The sequence below is a fragment of the Choloepus didactylus genome, chromosome 18 (genome assembly GCF_015220235.1).
Source record: "Choloepus didactylus isolate mChoDid1 chromosome 18, mChoDid1.pri, whole genome shotgun sequence".
Lineage (NCBI taxonomy): Eukaryota > Metazoa > Chordata > Mammalia > Pilosa > Megalonychidae > Choloepus > Choloepus didactylus.
The window spans coordinates 36,659,817-36,676,941 of NC_051324.1; the positions used below are offsets into that span (position 1 = coordinate 36,659,817).

The window sequence follows — 17,125 nt, forward strand, 5'->3', positions numbered from 1 at the left end:
GCAAAACAATTAAAAGAGACAAAGAAGGATACTATATATTAATAAAAGGGTCAATTTATCAAGAAAACATAACAATCATAAATATTTATGCACCAAGCCAGAATGCCCCAAAATTCATGAGGCAAACACTGCGATCACTGAAAGGAGAAATAGATACCTCTACAATAATAGTTGGAGACTTCAATACACCACTCTCATCAATGGATAGAACATCTAGACAGAGGATCACTAAAGAAACAGAGATGTTGAATTGTATGATAAATGAACTAGACTTGACAGACATCTTTAGAACACTACATCCAACAACAGCAGGATACATTTTTTCTCAAGTGCTCATGGAACATTCTCCAGGATAGACCATATGTTGGGTCACAAAGCAAGTCTCAACAAATTTAAAAATACTGATATTATACAAAACACTTTCTCAGACCACAATGGAATGAAGTTGGAAATAAATAAAAGGCAGAAGGTCATAAAATTCACAAACTTATGGAGGCTAAACAACACCCTCTTAGAAAACCAGTGGGTAAAGGAAGAAATTACAAGAGAAATTAGTAAATACTTCGAGGCAAATGACAATGAAAACACAACTTATCAAAACTTATGGGATGCAGCAAAGGCGGTGCAGAGAGGGAAATTCATTGCCCTAAATGCCTATATTAAAAGAGAAGAGAGAGCAAAAATTGAAGAGTTAACTGCTCAACTGGAGGAATTAGAGAAACAACAGCAAACTAACCCCAAAGCAAGCAGAAGTGAAGAAATAACAAAGATCAGAGCAGAAATAAATGCAATTGAGAACAGGAAAACAATAGAGAGAATCAACAAAACCAGAAGTTGGTTCTTTGAGAAAATCAATAAAATCAATGGACCACTGGCTAGGCTAACAAAAAAAAAGAGAGAGCAGATGCAAATAAATGCAATCAGAAATGGGAAAGGAAATATAACTACCGACCCTGCAGAAATTAAGGAGATAATCAGAACATAATATGAGCAACTATATGCTAATAAACTAGACAACTTAGATGAAATGGACAACTTCCCAGAAAAGCATAAACAACTAACATTAACTCAAGAAGAAACAGATGACCTCAACAAACCAATCACAAGTAAAGAGATTGAGTCAGTCATCAAAAAGCTCCCAAAAAAGAAAAGCCCAGGACCAGATGGTTTCACATGTGAATTCTACCAAGCATTCAAGAACAAATTAGTACCAATACTGCTCAAACTCTTCAAAAAAATTGAAGAAGAGGGAAAGCTACCTAACTCTTTCTATGAAGCCAACATCACCCTAATACCAAAACCAGACAAAGATACTACAAAAAAAGAAAATTATAGACCAATTTCTTTCATGAATATAGACGCAAAAATCCTCAACAAAATACTCGCAAATCGAATCCAGCAGCACATTAAAAGAATTATACACCACGACCAGGTGGGATTTATTCCAGGTATGCAAGGCTGGTTCATCACAAGAAAATCAATTAATGTAATACACCACATCAATAAATCAAAGCAGAAGAACCACATGATCATCTCGATTGATGCAGAAAAGGCATTTGACAAAATTCAACATCCTTTCCTGATGAAAACACTTCAAAGGATAGGAATAGAAGGGAACTTTTTCAATATGATAAAGGCAATATATGAAAAACCCACAGCTAACATCACACTCAATGGGGAGAGACTGAAAGCTTTTCCTCTAAGATCAGGAACAAGACAGGGATGCCCACTATCACCACTGTAATTCAACATTGTGCTGGAAGTTCTAGCCAGAGCAATTAGGCAAGAAAAAGAAATAAAAGGCATCCAAATTGGAGAGGAAGAAGTAAAACTTTCACTATTTGCAGATGACATGATTCTGTATGTAGGAAATCCAGAAAAATCTACAGCAAAGCTACTAGAACTAGTCAATGAATACAGCAAAGTAGCAAGCTACAAGATCAACACGCAAAAATCTGTAGCGTTCCTATACACAAGTAATGTGCAACAAGAGGAGGAAATCAAGAAAAAAATCCCATTTACAATAGCAACCAAAAGAATCAAGTATTTAGGAATAAACTTAACCAAGGACACAAAAGACCTTTACATAGAAAACTATAAGAAACTGCTAAAAGAAATTGAACAAGACCTAAAAAAATGGAAGAACATACCATGTTCATGGTTTGGAATACTAAATATAGTTAAGATGGCAATTTTACCTAAACTGATTTACAGATTCAATGCAATACCAATTCAAATCCCAACAACTTACTTTACAGAAATAGAAAAACCAATAACTAAATTTATTTGGAAGGGTAAGGTGCCCCGAATAGCCAAAAATATCTTGAGAAAGAGGAATGAAGTGGGAGGTCTCACACTACCTGACTTTGAAGCATATTACAAAGCTACAGTGCTCAAAACAGCATGGTACTGGCATAAGGACAGATATACTGATCAATGGAATCGAATTGAGTGTTCAGAAGTAGATCCTCGCATCTATGGACAACTGATCTTTGATAAGGCAGTGAAGCCGAAGCAACTGGGAAAGAGCAGCCTGTTCAATAAATGGTGTTTGGAGAACTGGATATCCATTTCCAAAAGAATGAAAGAGGATGCCCATCTCACACCTTATACCAAAATTAACTCAAAGTGGATCAAAGACCTAAACATTAGCACCAAGACCATAAAACTCTTAGAAGAAAATGTAGGGCAATATCTTAAAGATCTTGTGATAGGAGGTGGTTTCTTAGACCTCACACCCAAGGCGCGAGCAACCGAAGAGCAAATAGACAAATGGGAGCTCCTCAAAATTAATCAGTTTTGTACATCAAAGGACTTTGTCAGAAAAGTAAAAAGGCAACTTACACAATGGGAGATGATATTTGGAAACTACATATCAGATAAGGGTTTAATATCCCGAATATATGAAGGAATCCTGCATCTCAATAACAGAAAGACAAACAATCCAATTAAAAAATGGGCAAAAGACATGAACAGACATTTTTCTGAAGAGGAAATACAAATGGCTCAAAAGCATATGAAAAAATGCTCAACTTCACTAGCTATTAAGGAAATGCAAATCAAAACCACAATGAGATATCATCTCACACCTACCAGAATGGCCATTATCCAAAAAACAGAAAATGACAAGTGCTGGAGAGGATGTGGAGAAAGAGGCACACTTATTCATTGTTGGTGGGAATGTAGAATGGTGCAACCACTCTGGAAGACAGTGTGGAGGTTACTCAGGAAGCTAAATATAGATTTTCCATATGACCCAGCTATTCCATTGCTAGGTATATACTCAGAGGAACTGAAACTTAAGACACAAACAGACATTTGTAAACCGATGTTTATTGCAGCATTATTCACAATTGCCAAGAGATGGAAACAGCCCAAATGTCCATCAAAGGACGAGTGGATAAACAAACTGTGGTATATACACATGATGGAATATTATGCAGCTGTAAGACAGAACAAAGACATGGATCATGTAATAATGTGGATGAACCTTGAGGACATTATGCTGAGTTAAGTTAGCCAGAAACAAAAGGACAGATTCTGTATGGTCTCACTAATAGGAACAGACATTAATGAACAAACTTTGGGAGTTAAAAGCTGACAACAAAGGCGACCAGGAGATAGAAAGAGGGCAGAGACCAGCCATTTGATGCTGAAGGACTACAGAATGTTTAGGATTGATTGCACAGATCCAGAAATAGATAGCATAATACTGTGTGATGGTAGCACAATATTGTAAGTACACTGAACAAAGATGTCTGTGAGGTGGGATAGGAGAATGTATGACACCAGAGGTAAACATAAATGATAAAGACTGGGACTGTATAACTTGGCAAAAACTGGAGTGGCCAATGACTGTTACTAAATATACAAATATAAAAATGTTTTTGCATGTGGGAAAGCAAATGAATGTCAACCATGTAGAGAGTTGAAAAAGGGATGGTATTCAGGAAGAAACATAATCAAAGCAAACTGGAGTCTATGGTCAACAGTAACACTGTAATATACCTCCATTAAATGTAACAAAGGCAATATGCCAATGCTAAATGTATATGAGAGGGGGATATAGGGGAGGAATATGGGATTCTTGGTAGTCGTGTTATTTGCTGTCCTTACTAGTATATTGTATTGTATGACATGTTATTTTTCTTTTTATCATTTTTTTATTGCTAAAAAAAAAAACAATTTTTCTTGTAGTAATCAATATGGTCAAGTGCTGATTGTAGTGATAAATGTACAACTTTATGATGATACCATGAACAACTGATTGTACACTGTGGATAAATGTATGGTATGTGAATATAACTCTATAAAATTGTAGGATAATATATATATAGGAGTAAAAGTGTTGGAGAAAACTTGGTGAGAGGGATGATGCCTCACCAATATGGACTAACTACAATGTGTAAACTCAGAATTGAATCTTAGAACATAGCCTAACGTGGACATAATAATTGTAATAGTCCCTGGGTTGTGGGCTCTTATAGCAGTTAACTCTATCCCTGAATTGTAATGCCTATCTCTGAACTTTGAGATGCTGATCCCCTAGCGTATAACCTGATTGGTCTCTGGAACAATGCATATCTCTGGGACACCTGAAACTCAGAGCTGGAGCTTGGCAGATATGAATGTCAGCATTAGTGCATACAGCCACTGTCAAAAAAAAAAAAAAAAAAATGCTGGAAAAGAGCCCAGACTTCAATTAGTGATATGAATGAAGCGGGTCTGGTTGGGACCAGGGCAGGCCAGGCCAAAGGGTAGAGGTTGAGGCTGATTGTGTTTTAAAACTTCAACTTCCATATGAGACCAAGGGAAGAGACATCTATTTGGTACAGGATCTAAATTTTCTAAATGGTACAACTCTACAGTCGATTTGTTCAAACACCACAATTGCATGGAACTTTGAATAGGAAGGGAGATATGATAGGTTAGTATAGGCTGGAGTGAAATAGTGACACATCCCAGAGTAATTTGGGCAGATAATAAAAAATATATTTATAGCCTCCCCCTCCCCAGCCCCGAGGATCTGGGGGAAGGTGCAGATGTGTTGGACATCCTCACCTGGACTGGTGTTGATGTTGTCACAAACATCAGGCCTAGCGGTTTGATGTGCTGAGCCCTCGATCATGGGACTTGCCCTTATGAAGATCATTACCGCAAAGGAGAGTCTAAACTTGCATGTAATTGTGCCTAAGAGTCTCCCACTGAGTACCTCTTTGTTGCTCAGATGTGGCCCTCTCTCTCTCTCACTGAGCCATCTCGACAGGTGAACTCGCTGCCCTCCCCCCTATGTGGGACCTGACTCCCAGGGTTGTAAATCTCCCTGGCAATGCAGAATATGACTCCCGAGGATGAATGTAGATCCAGCATCATGGGACTGAGAGTATCTTCTTGACCAAAAGGGGGATGCAAAATGAGACGAAATAGTTTCAGTGGCTGAGAGATTTCAAATGGAGTCAAGAGGTCACTCTGGTGGACATTCTTATGCACTATATAGATAACACGTCTTAGGTTTTAATGTATTGGACTAGCTAGAAGTAAATACCTGAAACTACCAAACTCCAACCCAGCAGTCTGGACTCCTGAAGACAATTATAGAATAATGTAGATTACAAGGGGTGACAGTGTGATCGTGAAGACCTTGTGGATCACACCCCCTTTATCTAGTGTATGGATGAGTAGAAAAATAGGGATAAAAACTAAAGGACAAATGGGGTGGGATGGGGGGATGATTTGGGTGTTGTTTTTTCACTTTTATTTTTTATTCTTGTTCTGGTTCTTTCTGATGTAAGGAAAATGTTCAGAGATAGATTGTGGTGATGAACGCATAACTATGTTATCATACTGTGGACAGTGGATTGTATACCATGGATAATTGTATGGTGTGTGAATGTATTTCAATAAAACTGAATTTAATTAAAAAAAAAACACACAAAAAAACACTTCACTGTAGGAAAAAGAAGCAGTCTCTGACAGGAGCAAGGGATTGTAGCTCAACCAAGCTCTGATTGCAATTTTAATTAACAAAACTGGACTACTCAATACATGCTACAAGCACAGATAAACCCAGAGCAAGTAGGAAAGGAACCTGGAGGTTTATCCTGGCAGAGAGGAGGCAGGGCTAATGGAAAAATAAATAATTAAATAAATAAAAAACAATAAATAAATAAATGAATAAATAAATAAATAAATAAATAAATAAATCCAGAGGCTTTTGGAGTCCACTGAGCTCAGAATACTGAAAAAGGGCTCTGTCCCAAAAAAAGGAACACACAGTTCTTGCCTGGTGTTCTGAAGGACTGAGGACTGGCTCTGAAATGGTGACTTCATGCTTTTTCCTTTTTTTCTCTCCCTCTCATTCTAACTAGCTCATTGGAGTAAGACTCAGGCAGTTTCAATTGTCAGCACTGATCTAGGAAAGGGTAGAATTAAGATAGTCATTGAGTCAAAGGAAAAATTCTAGTGTAAGAGACAATTCCCTAAAGGGCTTATCTTCCCTAAGAATGGGGGGTGATGAGGGTGGGGATCAGCTCAAGTGGTGGACCTCCCTCAGAAAACTCAGACTCCAGGGACTGGGGTAAAAAAAAACAACCAGAAACAGCCTAAGCTTAGGTTCTGATACCCTCTGTCCCTGACCTGGACACAGTCTACTGAGAATTAAATACACTGCACCTCTTTACAATGGTGGGGAGCTGTGGGCTGACAAGTGCCACCTGCTGGGCAGGAAAGTAAAAGCACAGAGTCTAGAGGCCTCACAGGAATGTCTGGCAACTTGCTGAGTCTCACCCTCAGGGAAACCTGATACTGAATACAGCTGCCTCTTGAGACCTGGGCCCGTCTGGTCTGGGAAAATCTGATTGGGGTAATCAAGGAAACCAGATGCCTAGACAACAAAAAAATTACAAATCACGCTAGGAAAGACAAAGATGTGGCCCAGTCAAAGGAACAAACTTACACTTCAATGAGATACAGGAATTGAAACAACTAATTATTAATCAAACAAATCTCCTAAATCAATTCAAAAATCAAATAAACAAGTTGAGGGAATATATGGCAAAAGAGAAGAAGGATATAAGGAAGACATTGGGCAAACATAAAGAAGAACTTGAAAGTTTGAAAAAACAACTGGTAGAACTTATGGGAATGAGAGGCACAATAGGTGAGATGAAAAACACAGTGGAGACATAAAACAGGAGATTTGAAGAGGCTGAAGAAAGGATGCATGAACTGAAGGACAGGACAGCTGAAATCCTGCACACAAAAGAACAGATAGGGAAAAGAATGGAAAAATATCAGCAGGGTCTCAGAGAACTGAATGACAATTTGAAGCACATGAATGTATGTGTCATGGGTGTCCTAGAAGGAAGAGAAGGGAAAAGGGGCAGAAACAATAACGGAGGAAGTAGTCACTGAAAATTTCCCATCTGTTATAAAAGACATAAAATTACATATCCAAGAAGCACAGCATACCCCAAACAGAATAGATCCAAGTAGACTGACTCCAAGACACTTAATCAGATTATCTAATGTCAAAACAAAGAAAATTCTGAAAACAGCAAGAGAAAAGTGATCCAGCACATACAAGGCAAGCTCAGTAAGACTATGTGCAGATTTCTCAGTAGAAACCAGGGAGGCAAAAACGCAATGATATGACATATTTAAGATACTGAAAGAGAAAAACTGCCAACCAAGAATTGTATATCCAGCAAAACTATCCTTCAAAACTAGGGAGAGTTTAAAATATTTTTCAGACAAACAGACTCCGGAGAGAGTTTGTGAACAAGATACCTGCTCTACAAGAAATAATGAAGGGAGCACTACAGGCAGATAGGAAAAGACAGGAGAGAGAGGTTTGGAGAAGAGTGTAGAAATGAATACTATCAGTAAGGGTAAAAAAAGAGAGAGAGAGAGAGAGAGGAAAAAATAAACAAAATAAGATATGACATATAAAATCCAAAAGACAAAATGGTAGACAGTAGACATTACGTTGAGTGAAATCAGCCAGAAACAAAACGATGGATAATGCATGGTATCACTAATATGGACTAACATTCATGAGCAAAATTTGAGAGTTGAGAACACAGGTTATCAGGAGATAGAAAGAGGTTGGGGATCAGGCATTTGATGCTAAAAGAGTACAGAAGTTTCAACAGGATTGACTGTACAGATCCAGAAATCAAATGGATAGCATAATAGTGTGTGATGATATCACAATATTGTAAGTACTCTGAACAAAGATGAATGTGAGTATGGTTGAAAGAGGAAGGCTAAGGGCAGGTATGACACCATAAGGAAAGATAGAAGATAAAGGCTGGGATTGTATAATTTAGTGAAATCTAGAGTGGTCAGTGATGTTGATTAAATGTACAGTTATGAGAATGTTTTTAAATGAGGGAGAACAAATGAATGTCAACATTGCAAGGTGTTGAAAATTGGATGGTACAGGGAAAAAGTACAATCAATGCAAACTAAAGACTATAGTTAACGGTAACACTGTAAGATGCTACCATTAATTGTAACAAAGGAAATATACCAAAGCTAAATGTCTATAAGAGGGGGATATGAGGGAGTGATATGGGATTCTTGGTGGTGGTGATGTCGTCTGAACTTTTCATTGTATTTCATTTTCATTTTCTTTCTATCTTTTGTATTTTTCTTCTTTTTCTTTTTTCCTCTCCTTTTCCTCTTTCTTTGGGGAAGAGATGGAAATGTCCTCATATAGATTGTGGTGGTAAATGCATGATTATATGATTACACTGGGAATCATTGATTGTTTACCTAGGGTGGATTGTAAGCTGTGTTAATAAAATTGTTAAAAAAATAAACAGAGGGATACAAGTGCTGGGGAAAATGTGGAGAGAGGGATGTACCTATTCCCTGTTGGTGGGGAAGTAGAATGGTGCAGCCCAGCTGGAGGACAGTGTGATGTTTCCACAGGAAGCTAAGTATGGGGTTGCCATACGGTTCTGCAACCCTGTTATTGGGTATATACTTGGAAGAACTGAGAATAGGAACATGAATGGACATTGCACACTGGTGTTTATGGCAGCCATATTCAAGATTTGCAATGGATGGAGGTGGCCTAAGGTTACATTGACTGCTAAATGGAATGGTGAACTATGGTGTATACATACAATGGAATACTGAGCAGTGGCAAGAGGAATGAAGTTGTGAGGTATGCACCTAGGTGAATGGACCTTGTAGACAGTGCGTTGAGTGAAATAAGCCAGAATCGAAAAGATAAACATTATAACGCATTATTAATATGGACTAACAACAATGTGCAAATACTGAGAATTGAATCTGAGAGCATAGATTATTAGGGAAAGGCTTGTAAAAGTTACTAAAACGTAAGCTCTTACAGCAGTCACATCTATTCATGAGTTGTAATGGTTATCTCTAAATTCCGAGATGCTGAGCTGGTCGGTCCCTGTAACTTCAGGTGTCTGCGTGACACCGGAGACTCAGAGCCAGAGTTCAGAAGCTATGAATGTCAGTATTGCTCTATATAGCAAATGTCAAAAAAACTGAAAAAGAGGTCAGACTTCAATTTGAGATATGAATGAAATGGACTTGATTAGAACTAAGGTAAACAAGACTAAGGGGAAAGCATGCTATTGATTGTGTTTTGAAACCTCAACTTCTATGTGAGACCAAAGGAAGAGATGTTTATTTGGTGCATAATCTATACTTTCTGTAGTACGCTATATAATTTAACTTGTATGGTCAGTTTATTCAAGTACCATAATTACATGGAACCTTGAATGGAGGTGAGATCTGGTTGGTTTGTACAGGTTAGCATGAAACCCGTATACATCCCAGAGCAATATGGGTAGAGAATAAAAAGTATCTGCAAAGCCCCCTTGATGGCCTGGGGAAAAATGTGGAAACATTAAACTTCCCCACCTGGGGAACTCCTGATATTCTCGCAAGCACTGGGGACTACCACTGTAGTAGGCCAGGTCCTCAGTTTGGTGCTTGCCCTTATTAAGCTTGTTACTGCCAAGGAGAGCCTAAGCCTACTTATAATGGTGCCTATAAGTCACCCCCAGAGAACTTTTGTTGCTCAGATGTGGTCTGTCTCTCTCTAAGCCCACTCAGCTGGTAAACTCACTGCCCTCCCCACTATGTGGAACTTGAATCCGAGGGGTGTAAATCTCCCTGGCAATGTGGGACATGACTCCTGGGTATAAGCCTGGACCCAGCATCATGGGATTGAGAAAGCCTTCCTGACCAAAAGAGGGAATAGAAGTTAAACAAAATAATGTTTCAGTAGCTGAGAGATCCCAAATGGAGTCAAGAGGTCATCCTGGAGGTTATTCTTATGCATTATATAGATATCCCTTTTTAGTTTTTAGTGTATTAGAATAGCTAGAAGGAAATACCTGAAACTGTTGAACTGCAATCCAGTATTCTTGATTCTTGAAGACGATTGTATAACTATATAGCTTACGTGATTGTGAAAACCTTGTGGCTTATGCTCTGTTTATCTAGTGTATGGACAAATGAGTAGGAAAAACAGGGACAAAAAAGTAGATGAATAATAGAGGGGAATAATAGAGGATTCTTTTTTACTTTTATTTTTATTTTTATTCTTATTTTTTAGAGTAATGAAAATGTTCAAAAAATGATTGTGGTGATGAATGCACAACTATGTGATGATCCTGTGAACATCTGAGTGTACACTTTGGATGAGTGTATGGTATGTGAATATATCTCAGTAAAATTGCTTTAAAGAAATGACTTGAATAGACAGTTGACCAAAGAAGATATAGAAATGGCCAAAAAGCACATGAAATGATGTTCAACATCAATAGCCACTGGGGAAATGTAAATCAAAACCACAGTTAGATACCACTTCATACCCACTAGAATGGCTACTCTTAAAAAAATGGAAAATAACAAGTGTTTTTTTCAATGTTGTTGGGAATGTAAAAGGGTACAGCTGCTGTGGAAGACAGTTCGGTGATTCCTCAGAAACTTAAGTATAGAATTACCATATGACTCAGCAATCACACTTGTAGGTATATACCTGAAGAATTGAAAGCAGGGACTCGGATAGATATTTGCACACTGATGTTCACAGGGCATTCACAATTGCCAAAAGATGGAAGCAACCCAGGTGTCCATCAACCAATGACTAGATAAACAAAATGTGTTATATACAATGGAATATTATTCAGCCCCCCAAAAAATGAAGTTCTGATACACGCAGAAATATGGATTAACTTTGAAGACATCATGTTGAGGAAAACAAGCCATTCACAAAAGGACAATTATTATATGATCTCACTGATATAAATTAATCAGAATAAACAAAATCATAGAGTCAGAAACTTGAATACAGGCTGGGTCGGGGGTAGGTAATGGGGAGTTAATGCTGAAAATGTACAGTTTCTATTTGGGGTGATGGAAAAGTTTTGGTAATGGATGGTGGTGAAGGTACCACAACATTGTAAACATAATTAACAGCACTGAATTTATATTTGAATGTGGTTAAAAGGGAAAAGTTAAGTTGTATATATGTTATTAGATTTAAAAAGAAAAACAAAAACAGGACTGTACAACACAAACAGGATAAACAAATGTAAACCATGGACTATAGTTAATAGTAAAAGTATAATAATATTCTTTCATCAATTTTAACAAATGTACCACACTTATGCAAGCTAGTAATAACAGGGGAGGTATGTGGGAACTCTGCATTTCCTACATGATTTTTCTGTTAATTGACAACTTCTCTAATTAAACAAACAAACAAAAAACAACAAGAAAACATACCTGGACTATGCAGTTCTGGCACCAGCTATACATAGACCATACTCTATTTGTCCAAAGTTTTACTGCATCTTTTATATTGGGAAATTTGAAACTCAAGGTTGATCTTAGCCAGCTTCTGATATACGGGGTATCTGTTGCAGAAATAACCACTCTGTATCAAAAACAAAACCAAGCAAATCAGAAACCCCTGCGTAGGAATAATAGCCTCTAAATTAAACAAGGAGCCAATTTTATACAGTATGACTCAAGAGTTGAGACTCCCTAAAGCCAAATTCTTCATTGAATGCTAGATTCAGGGATTCATTGGTTCAACAAATGTTTATTCAGTACCTACTATGTTCTAGGCACCAGGGAATCAGAGATGAACAAAATAGACAAAAATCCTGCCTTCATGACATTTACAGTCTTATGGGGTAAAAGGCAAAAACAAACAAATAAATAAATAGCATATAATATGTATGGTATGTTAGTGAAAAAATCACAATGAAGGGGGAAGGTAAAATTTTGGGAGGGGGTGAAATTTTAGATAGGGTAACCAGGGAAAGTCACACTGAGAAGGTAAATTTTGAGAAAAAACCTAAAGCAAGTAAGGAAGCTTGTGATGCAAGTATCTGGGAGAAGAGCATTTTAGAAAGAGGGGCATAGCGAGTGCAGAAACCCAGAGGTGGAAGAGTGCCTAGAGCATTTGAGGAATAGCAAAGACCAGTGTAAGGCTAACGTGGAGAGGCTGAGGGGGAGGGGGGATGATCATGAAGGATCTTATGGATCATACATACTAAGGACTTTATTATTCTAAGTGAGATAGGAACACATTGGAAAGTTTGAAGCAGATTTTAAGTAAAATAAGAGCTGCCTGCACTGGGTGTTGCCATGAGGGACCACTTTCTGAGAAAGGATTTTCCAGAAGACAAAAACAATTCATCTCCAAGGGCTTTCCCAGAAAATGGAACAATGGAACACACCTTAGAGAACTGAAGGTAAGCAAAACCTGTTGATAAACTAGTTTTGATCCAGGAGAAAGAGATTAACAGATTGGATTTATACTAAACAATGCATATTTGTTTCCCATACTGTAAGACACCCCCCCTCATGTAAAATGGAAACTTAACTTCAGACAATCAGAACATTTCCTTGTTTGCTTCCATTTTCGCCCTATATAAGCTTCTCCTTTCCACTCCCTTGGCAGAGCTCCCTTATGCTTTCATAATGGGATGCTGCCCAATTGATGAATCACTCAACAAAGCTGTGATATCCTAAACTGCATGATAAGTTTGTCTTTTAACTAAGAAGAGTTACATAACATGATATGATTTTAGCAGGCTCATTTTGGCTGCTGCATTGAGAATACACTGCAGAGAGTCAGGGACAGATGCAGAAAGACTAGTTAGGAGTTTTTACAACAATCCAAGAAAGAGACTAAAGAGTCAAGGATGTCATCATGGTTTCTGTTTTTTGTGGACTTGTTTTTAAAAAAAAAATTTTTTTGTAAAGATAGCTGTGCTGGTTTGGATACATTATGTCCCCCAAGAAAAAGCCATGATCTTTTAATCCAGTCTTGTGGGATATTCGGATTAGGTTGTTTACATGGAGATGTGACCCACCCAACTGTGAGTGACACCTTTGGTTAGGGTGTGACCTCTGATTAAATGTTTCCATGGAGGTGTGGCCCCGCACATTTAGCGTGGGCCTTGATTATTCACTGGAGTCTTATAACAGAGCTCACAAACAGAAGGACCTCAGAGCTGCAGCTTACAGAGACATTTTGAAGACAGCTGATGCTGACATTCTGGAGAATGCCATTTTGAAACGCAACCTGGGGGCAAGCAGATCCCAGCCACGTGCCTTCCCAGCTAACAGAGGTTTTCCGGATGCCAATGGCCTTTCTCCAGTGAAGGTACCCTGTTGTTGATGTCTTACCTTGGACACTTTATGGCCTTAAGACTGTAACTTTGTAACCAGATAAACCCTGTTTATAAAAGCCAATCCATTTCTGGTGTTTTGCAAAACAGCAGCATTAGCAAATTGGAACAATAGCTATAACTACAAGAAAGTGTATGAAGTACAGATTATTGTGAAAAGCTCACCTGAGGGCTTCTGAAACTTTCAACTATACATTTAAGGGATAAGTCCTAGAGAATAACAGACCAAACCATAGCATTACCAAAACTAAGATTTAAATTCTAATCCTATGCCCCTTCTTTCATCACTAGTTACCAGATTTATGCAATTTAAATTGACAAGGAAAGGAGAAAATAGTTACTATGAACCTTGAACACAATTCCTTGTGATTTCCACTTCATTTGCACTCCTAAACTAGGGTTGCCACATAAAATACAAGATGTCCACTTACACCTGAATTTCAGATAAACAATTAATATTTTTTTAGTATAAGCACTTCCAAACATTGCATGGGACAAACTTATTCTATAGAAAGTATTTGTTGTTTATCTGGGTGTCAAATTTGACTGGGCCTTCTGTATAATATTTTTTCTGTTCTGCATGATGCCCTACCTTTCTGGAGAGGGTGGTGGAGGAGGAGGATGTATAATTAGCTTGGACTGTAAGCGAGAGACTTCTTTTTTCTTGAATAATCTTTTGGCTTTGGCCTTTTGCGTTCTTCTCTGTTGTTTGAATTTGGGCATGATTTCTGTAGAAAAAATTTTTAAAACATTTTTTTATTTAAGAATAATATGTACATACAGAAATGTGCACAAATCAAATATCATTAAATGAATTATCACAAAGTGAACACATCCTTGTAACCACCACTTCTGTTAAGAAATAGGTCACTAATCACTGTAGGTATACTACAAGTTCTCTGAAGTGGAGAAAAACTTAAACCCATATTTAAACTATCTTTAGAGAGACTGGCCTTGGCATTATATCACTCTCTAATTTTGATTTGCTTATGTTGCTTTTCTTCATTAAGTCAAATTAATTTCCCTTCTTTATAACAGAGAACATGGCCATAGTTGGGTTATGATCATTTATTAAAAGGAACTAAGTTTCTTTGCCGGCAACATTTACTGAGCATCCTCTGTGATGAGTGAAGTTGACTGTGGAAGAGAGAAACAAAATTGACCATTTATTGAATGCCTGTTTACTTTTAGCTAACTTCACATACCTTTTTCTCTGTTAACCGTTAACATCCTGCAAGGTATTATCCTGGACAAAGATTTTTATTTGAATTTTTACATGAGAATAAACTGAGGCTTAGAAAGATTAGATGATCTGTCCAAAGTGATATAACAAAGTATTAAACCCAGACTGTAGAACTCATTTAAAAAACAAACAAAATAAAACTAGGCTTTTGAGGTGACTTATACTAATTTACATCTTTCTAACAACTCATTAAAAAAACAAACAAATAAATCCAAATTTGTAAATCCCCAAAAACCATGTTCTTTCTAATACACTGTGGTGCCCTAGTAGGGTAAATAAGTAATATATAATAAAATAACAACTACCCCAAATCTAAGACATGGGTGTGTCAAAACACTTATTTTAAAGCATTTTTAAACATTTAATTTTAATCCAGATCCTTTTCTGAAGAAAAATAAGTTCAGAGCTGGTTTGATCTGGAGTTCTAAAAGGGCTTTGCTGATTTTGCTACCTGAGAAACAAAGCTGTTTTTATTCAAGTAGCAGAACAAAAAAATGGTCTCAAGGCCTGGACTTCTCCTGGGCCTTCTTCCCATCAAACTTACATTTGAATAGGAACAATCTGTCTTCAAAATACACATCCATTCTGCTTTTGTTCACTCAGTAACCTTCTAGCACTTAGTATGCGGCTCTATACTTGCTGAGCTCTCAGATTTGGCTGGCTGAAGAACTTCCTGCCACCCCACTGGGGGTTGTAGAAACTGTAAAGTCTTTGGTTCCCAAAGCAGTAGACTTGCAGAGGGCACCCCTCATGGCAATGGGGGAACAGTGCATATATCAACAGCCCTTGAAGGAGTGAAGGCTATTCATAGCATCTTATTGGACTAATTGCCAGATCCCAAATTAACAGTGTCCTTCCTAAATGTTCTTAGCGACTTGAGAGATGCATACCAAAAAATCGTGGCTGACGTCACCTTTAGTATATCACTTTTTCTGCTTGCTTTAGACAAGGGATGCACCTATTTACTGTTGATGAGGAGGCAGAATGTTGTAGCCTTTCGGGAGGTCAGTGTGGTGGTTCCACATGAAGCTAAGCATGTGGGGGCCATAAGGTCCTGCAACCTCATTATAGGGTATGTACTTGGAAGATCTGAGAGCAGAGACATGAATGGACATTTGCACTTTGGTGTTTATGGAGAGAGTATTCATGATTTGCAGTGGGTGGAGGTGGCCTAAGAGTACACTGACTGAGGAACAGAATGGTGAACTGTGGTTTGCGCATACAACGGAATATTGAGCAAGTACGAGAAGGAGTGAAGTTGTGAAACACTCAACTAGGTAAATGGATCCTGTAGACAGCATTCTGAGTGAAGGACACCAGAAATAAAGGCAAACACTATAATGCCTCACCAATATGGACTAACTACAATGCGTAAACTCAGAATTGAATCTTAGAGCACAACCTAACAGGGAAACTATTATTGTAATGGTTCCTAGATTGCAAGCTCTTACAGAAGTCAAATCTATTCCTGAATTGTAATGGCTATCTCCAAACTCTGAGATGTTGATCCCTTTGTGTATAACCTCATTGATTTCTGGAACATTGGGTATCTGTGTGAAACCTGAAACTCAGAGCTAGAGTTTGGCAGATGTGAATGTCAGTATTAACGCATACAGCAACTGTTAAAAAAAAAAAAAAAAAAGGCTGAAAAAGAGCCCAGACTTCAATTAGAGATATAAATGAAGCAGATCTGGTTAAGAATAGGATAAATTGGGCTAAAGGGTAAAGGTTGAAACTGACTGTGTGCTAAAACTTTAACTTCCATGTGAGACCAAGGGAAGAGATGTTTATTTGGTGTAGGATCTATATTTTCTAAACAATATAACTTCTACAGTCAGTTTGCTCAAACACCACAATTACATGGACCTTTGAACAGGAAGTGAGCTATGGTAGGTCTGTATGGTTAGAGTGAAATAGCAACACATCCCAAAGTAATTTGGGCGGGGAATAAAAATTTATATGTGGGGTAGGGGTGGGGGGGAGGGCCTCAGGAGCTGGGGGAGGATGCCACGGTGTTGGACTTCCTCACCTGGATTGTTGTTAATGGTCTCACAAACACTGGGGACTGACGGCTTGATATGCTGAGCCGTCTGTCTTGGGGCTTGCCCCTATGAAGCTTGTTATTGCAAAGGAGAGGCTAAACCTGCTTATAATTGTGCCTAAGAGTCTCTACCTGAGTGCC

The 17,125-nt window shown here is 38.0% G+C and overlaps 1 protein-coding gene across 1 annotated transcript in view; it reads right to left on the bottom strand.

Annotated features, from left to right (window-relative positions):
- Positions 1–17,125, bottom strand: part of PRR11 (proline rich 11) — a 58,422-nt gene that overhangs the window by 20,879 nt on the left and 20,418 nt on the right. Inside the window, exons 2-3 of the mRNA XM_037809198.1 lie at positions 14,293–14,428; positions 11,782–11,932 (exon numbers count right to left, since the gene is read on the bottom strand). Of these exons, the coding sequence (XP_037665126.1) occupies positions 11,782–11,932; positions 14,293–14,423 (282 nt within the window). The 5' untranslated portion in view covers positions 14,424–14,428. The remainder of the gene's footprint in view (positions 1–11,781; positions 11,933–14,292; positions 14,429–17,125) is intronic.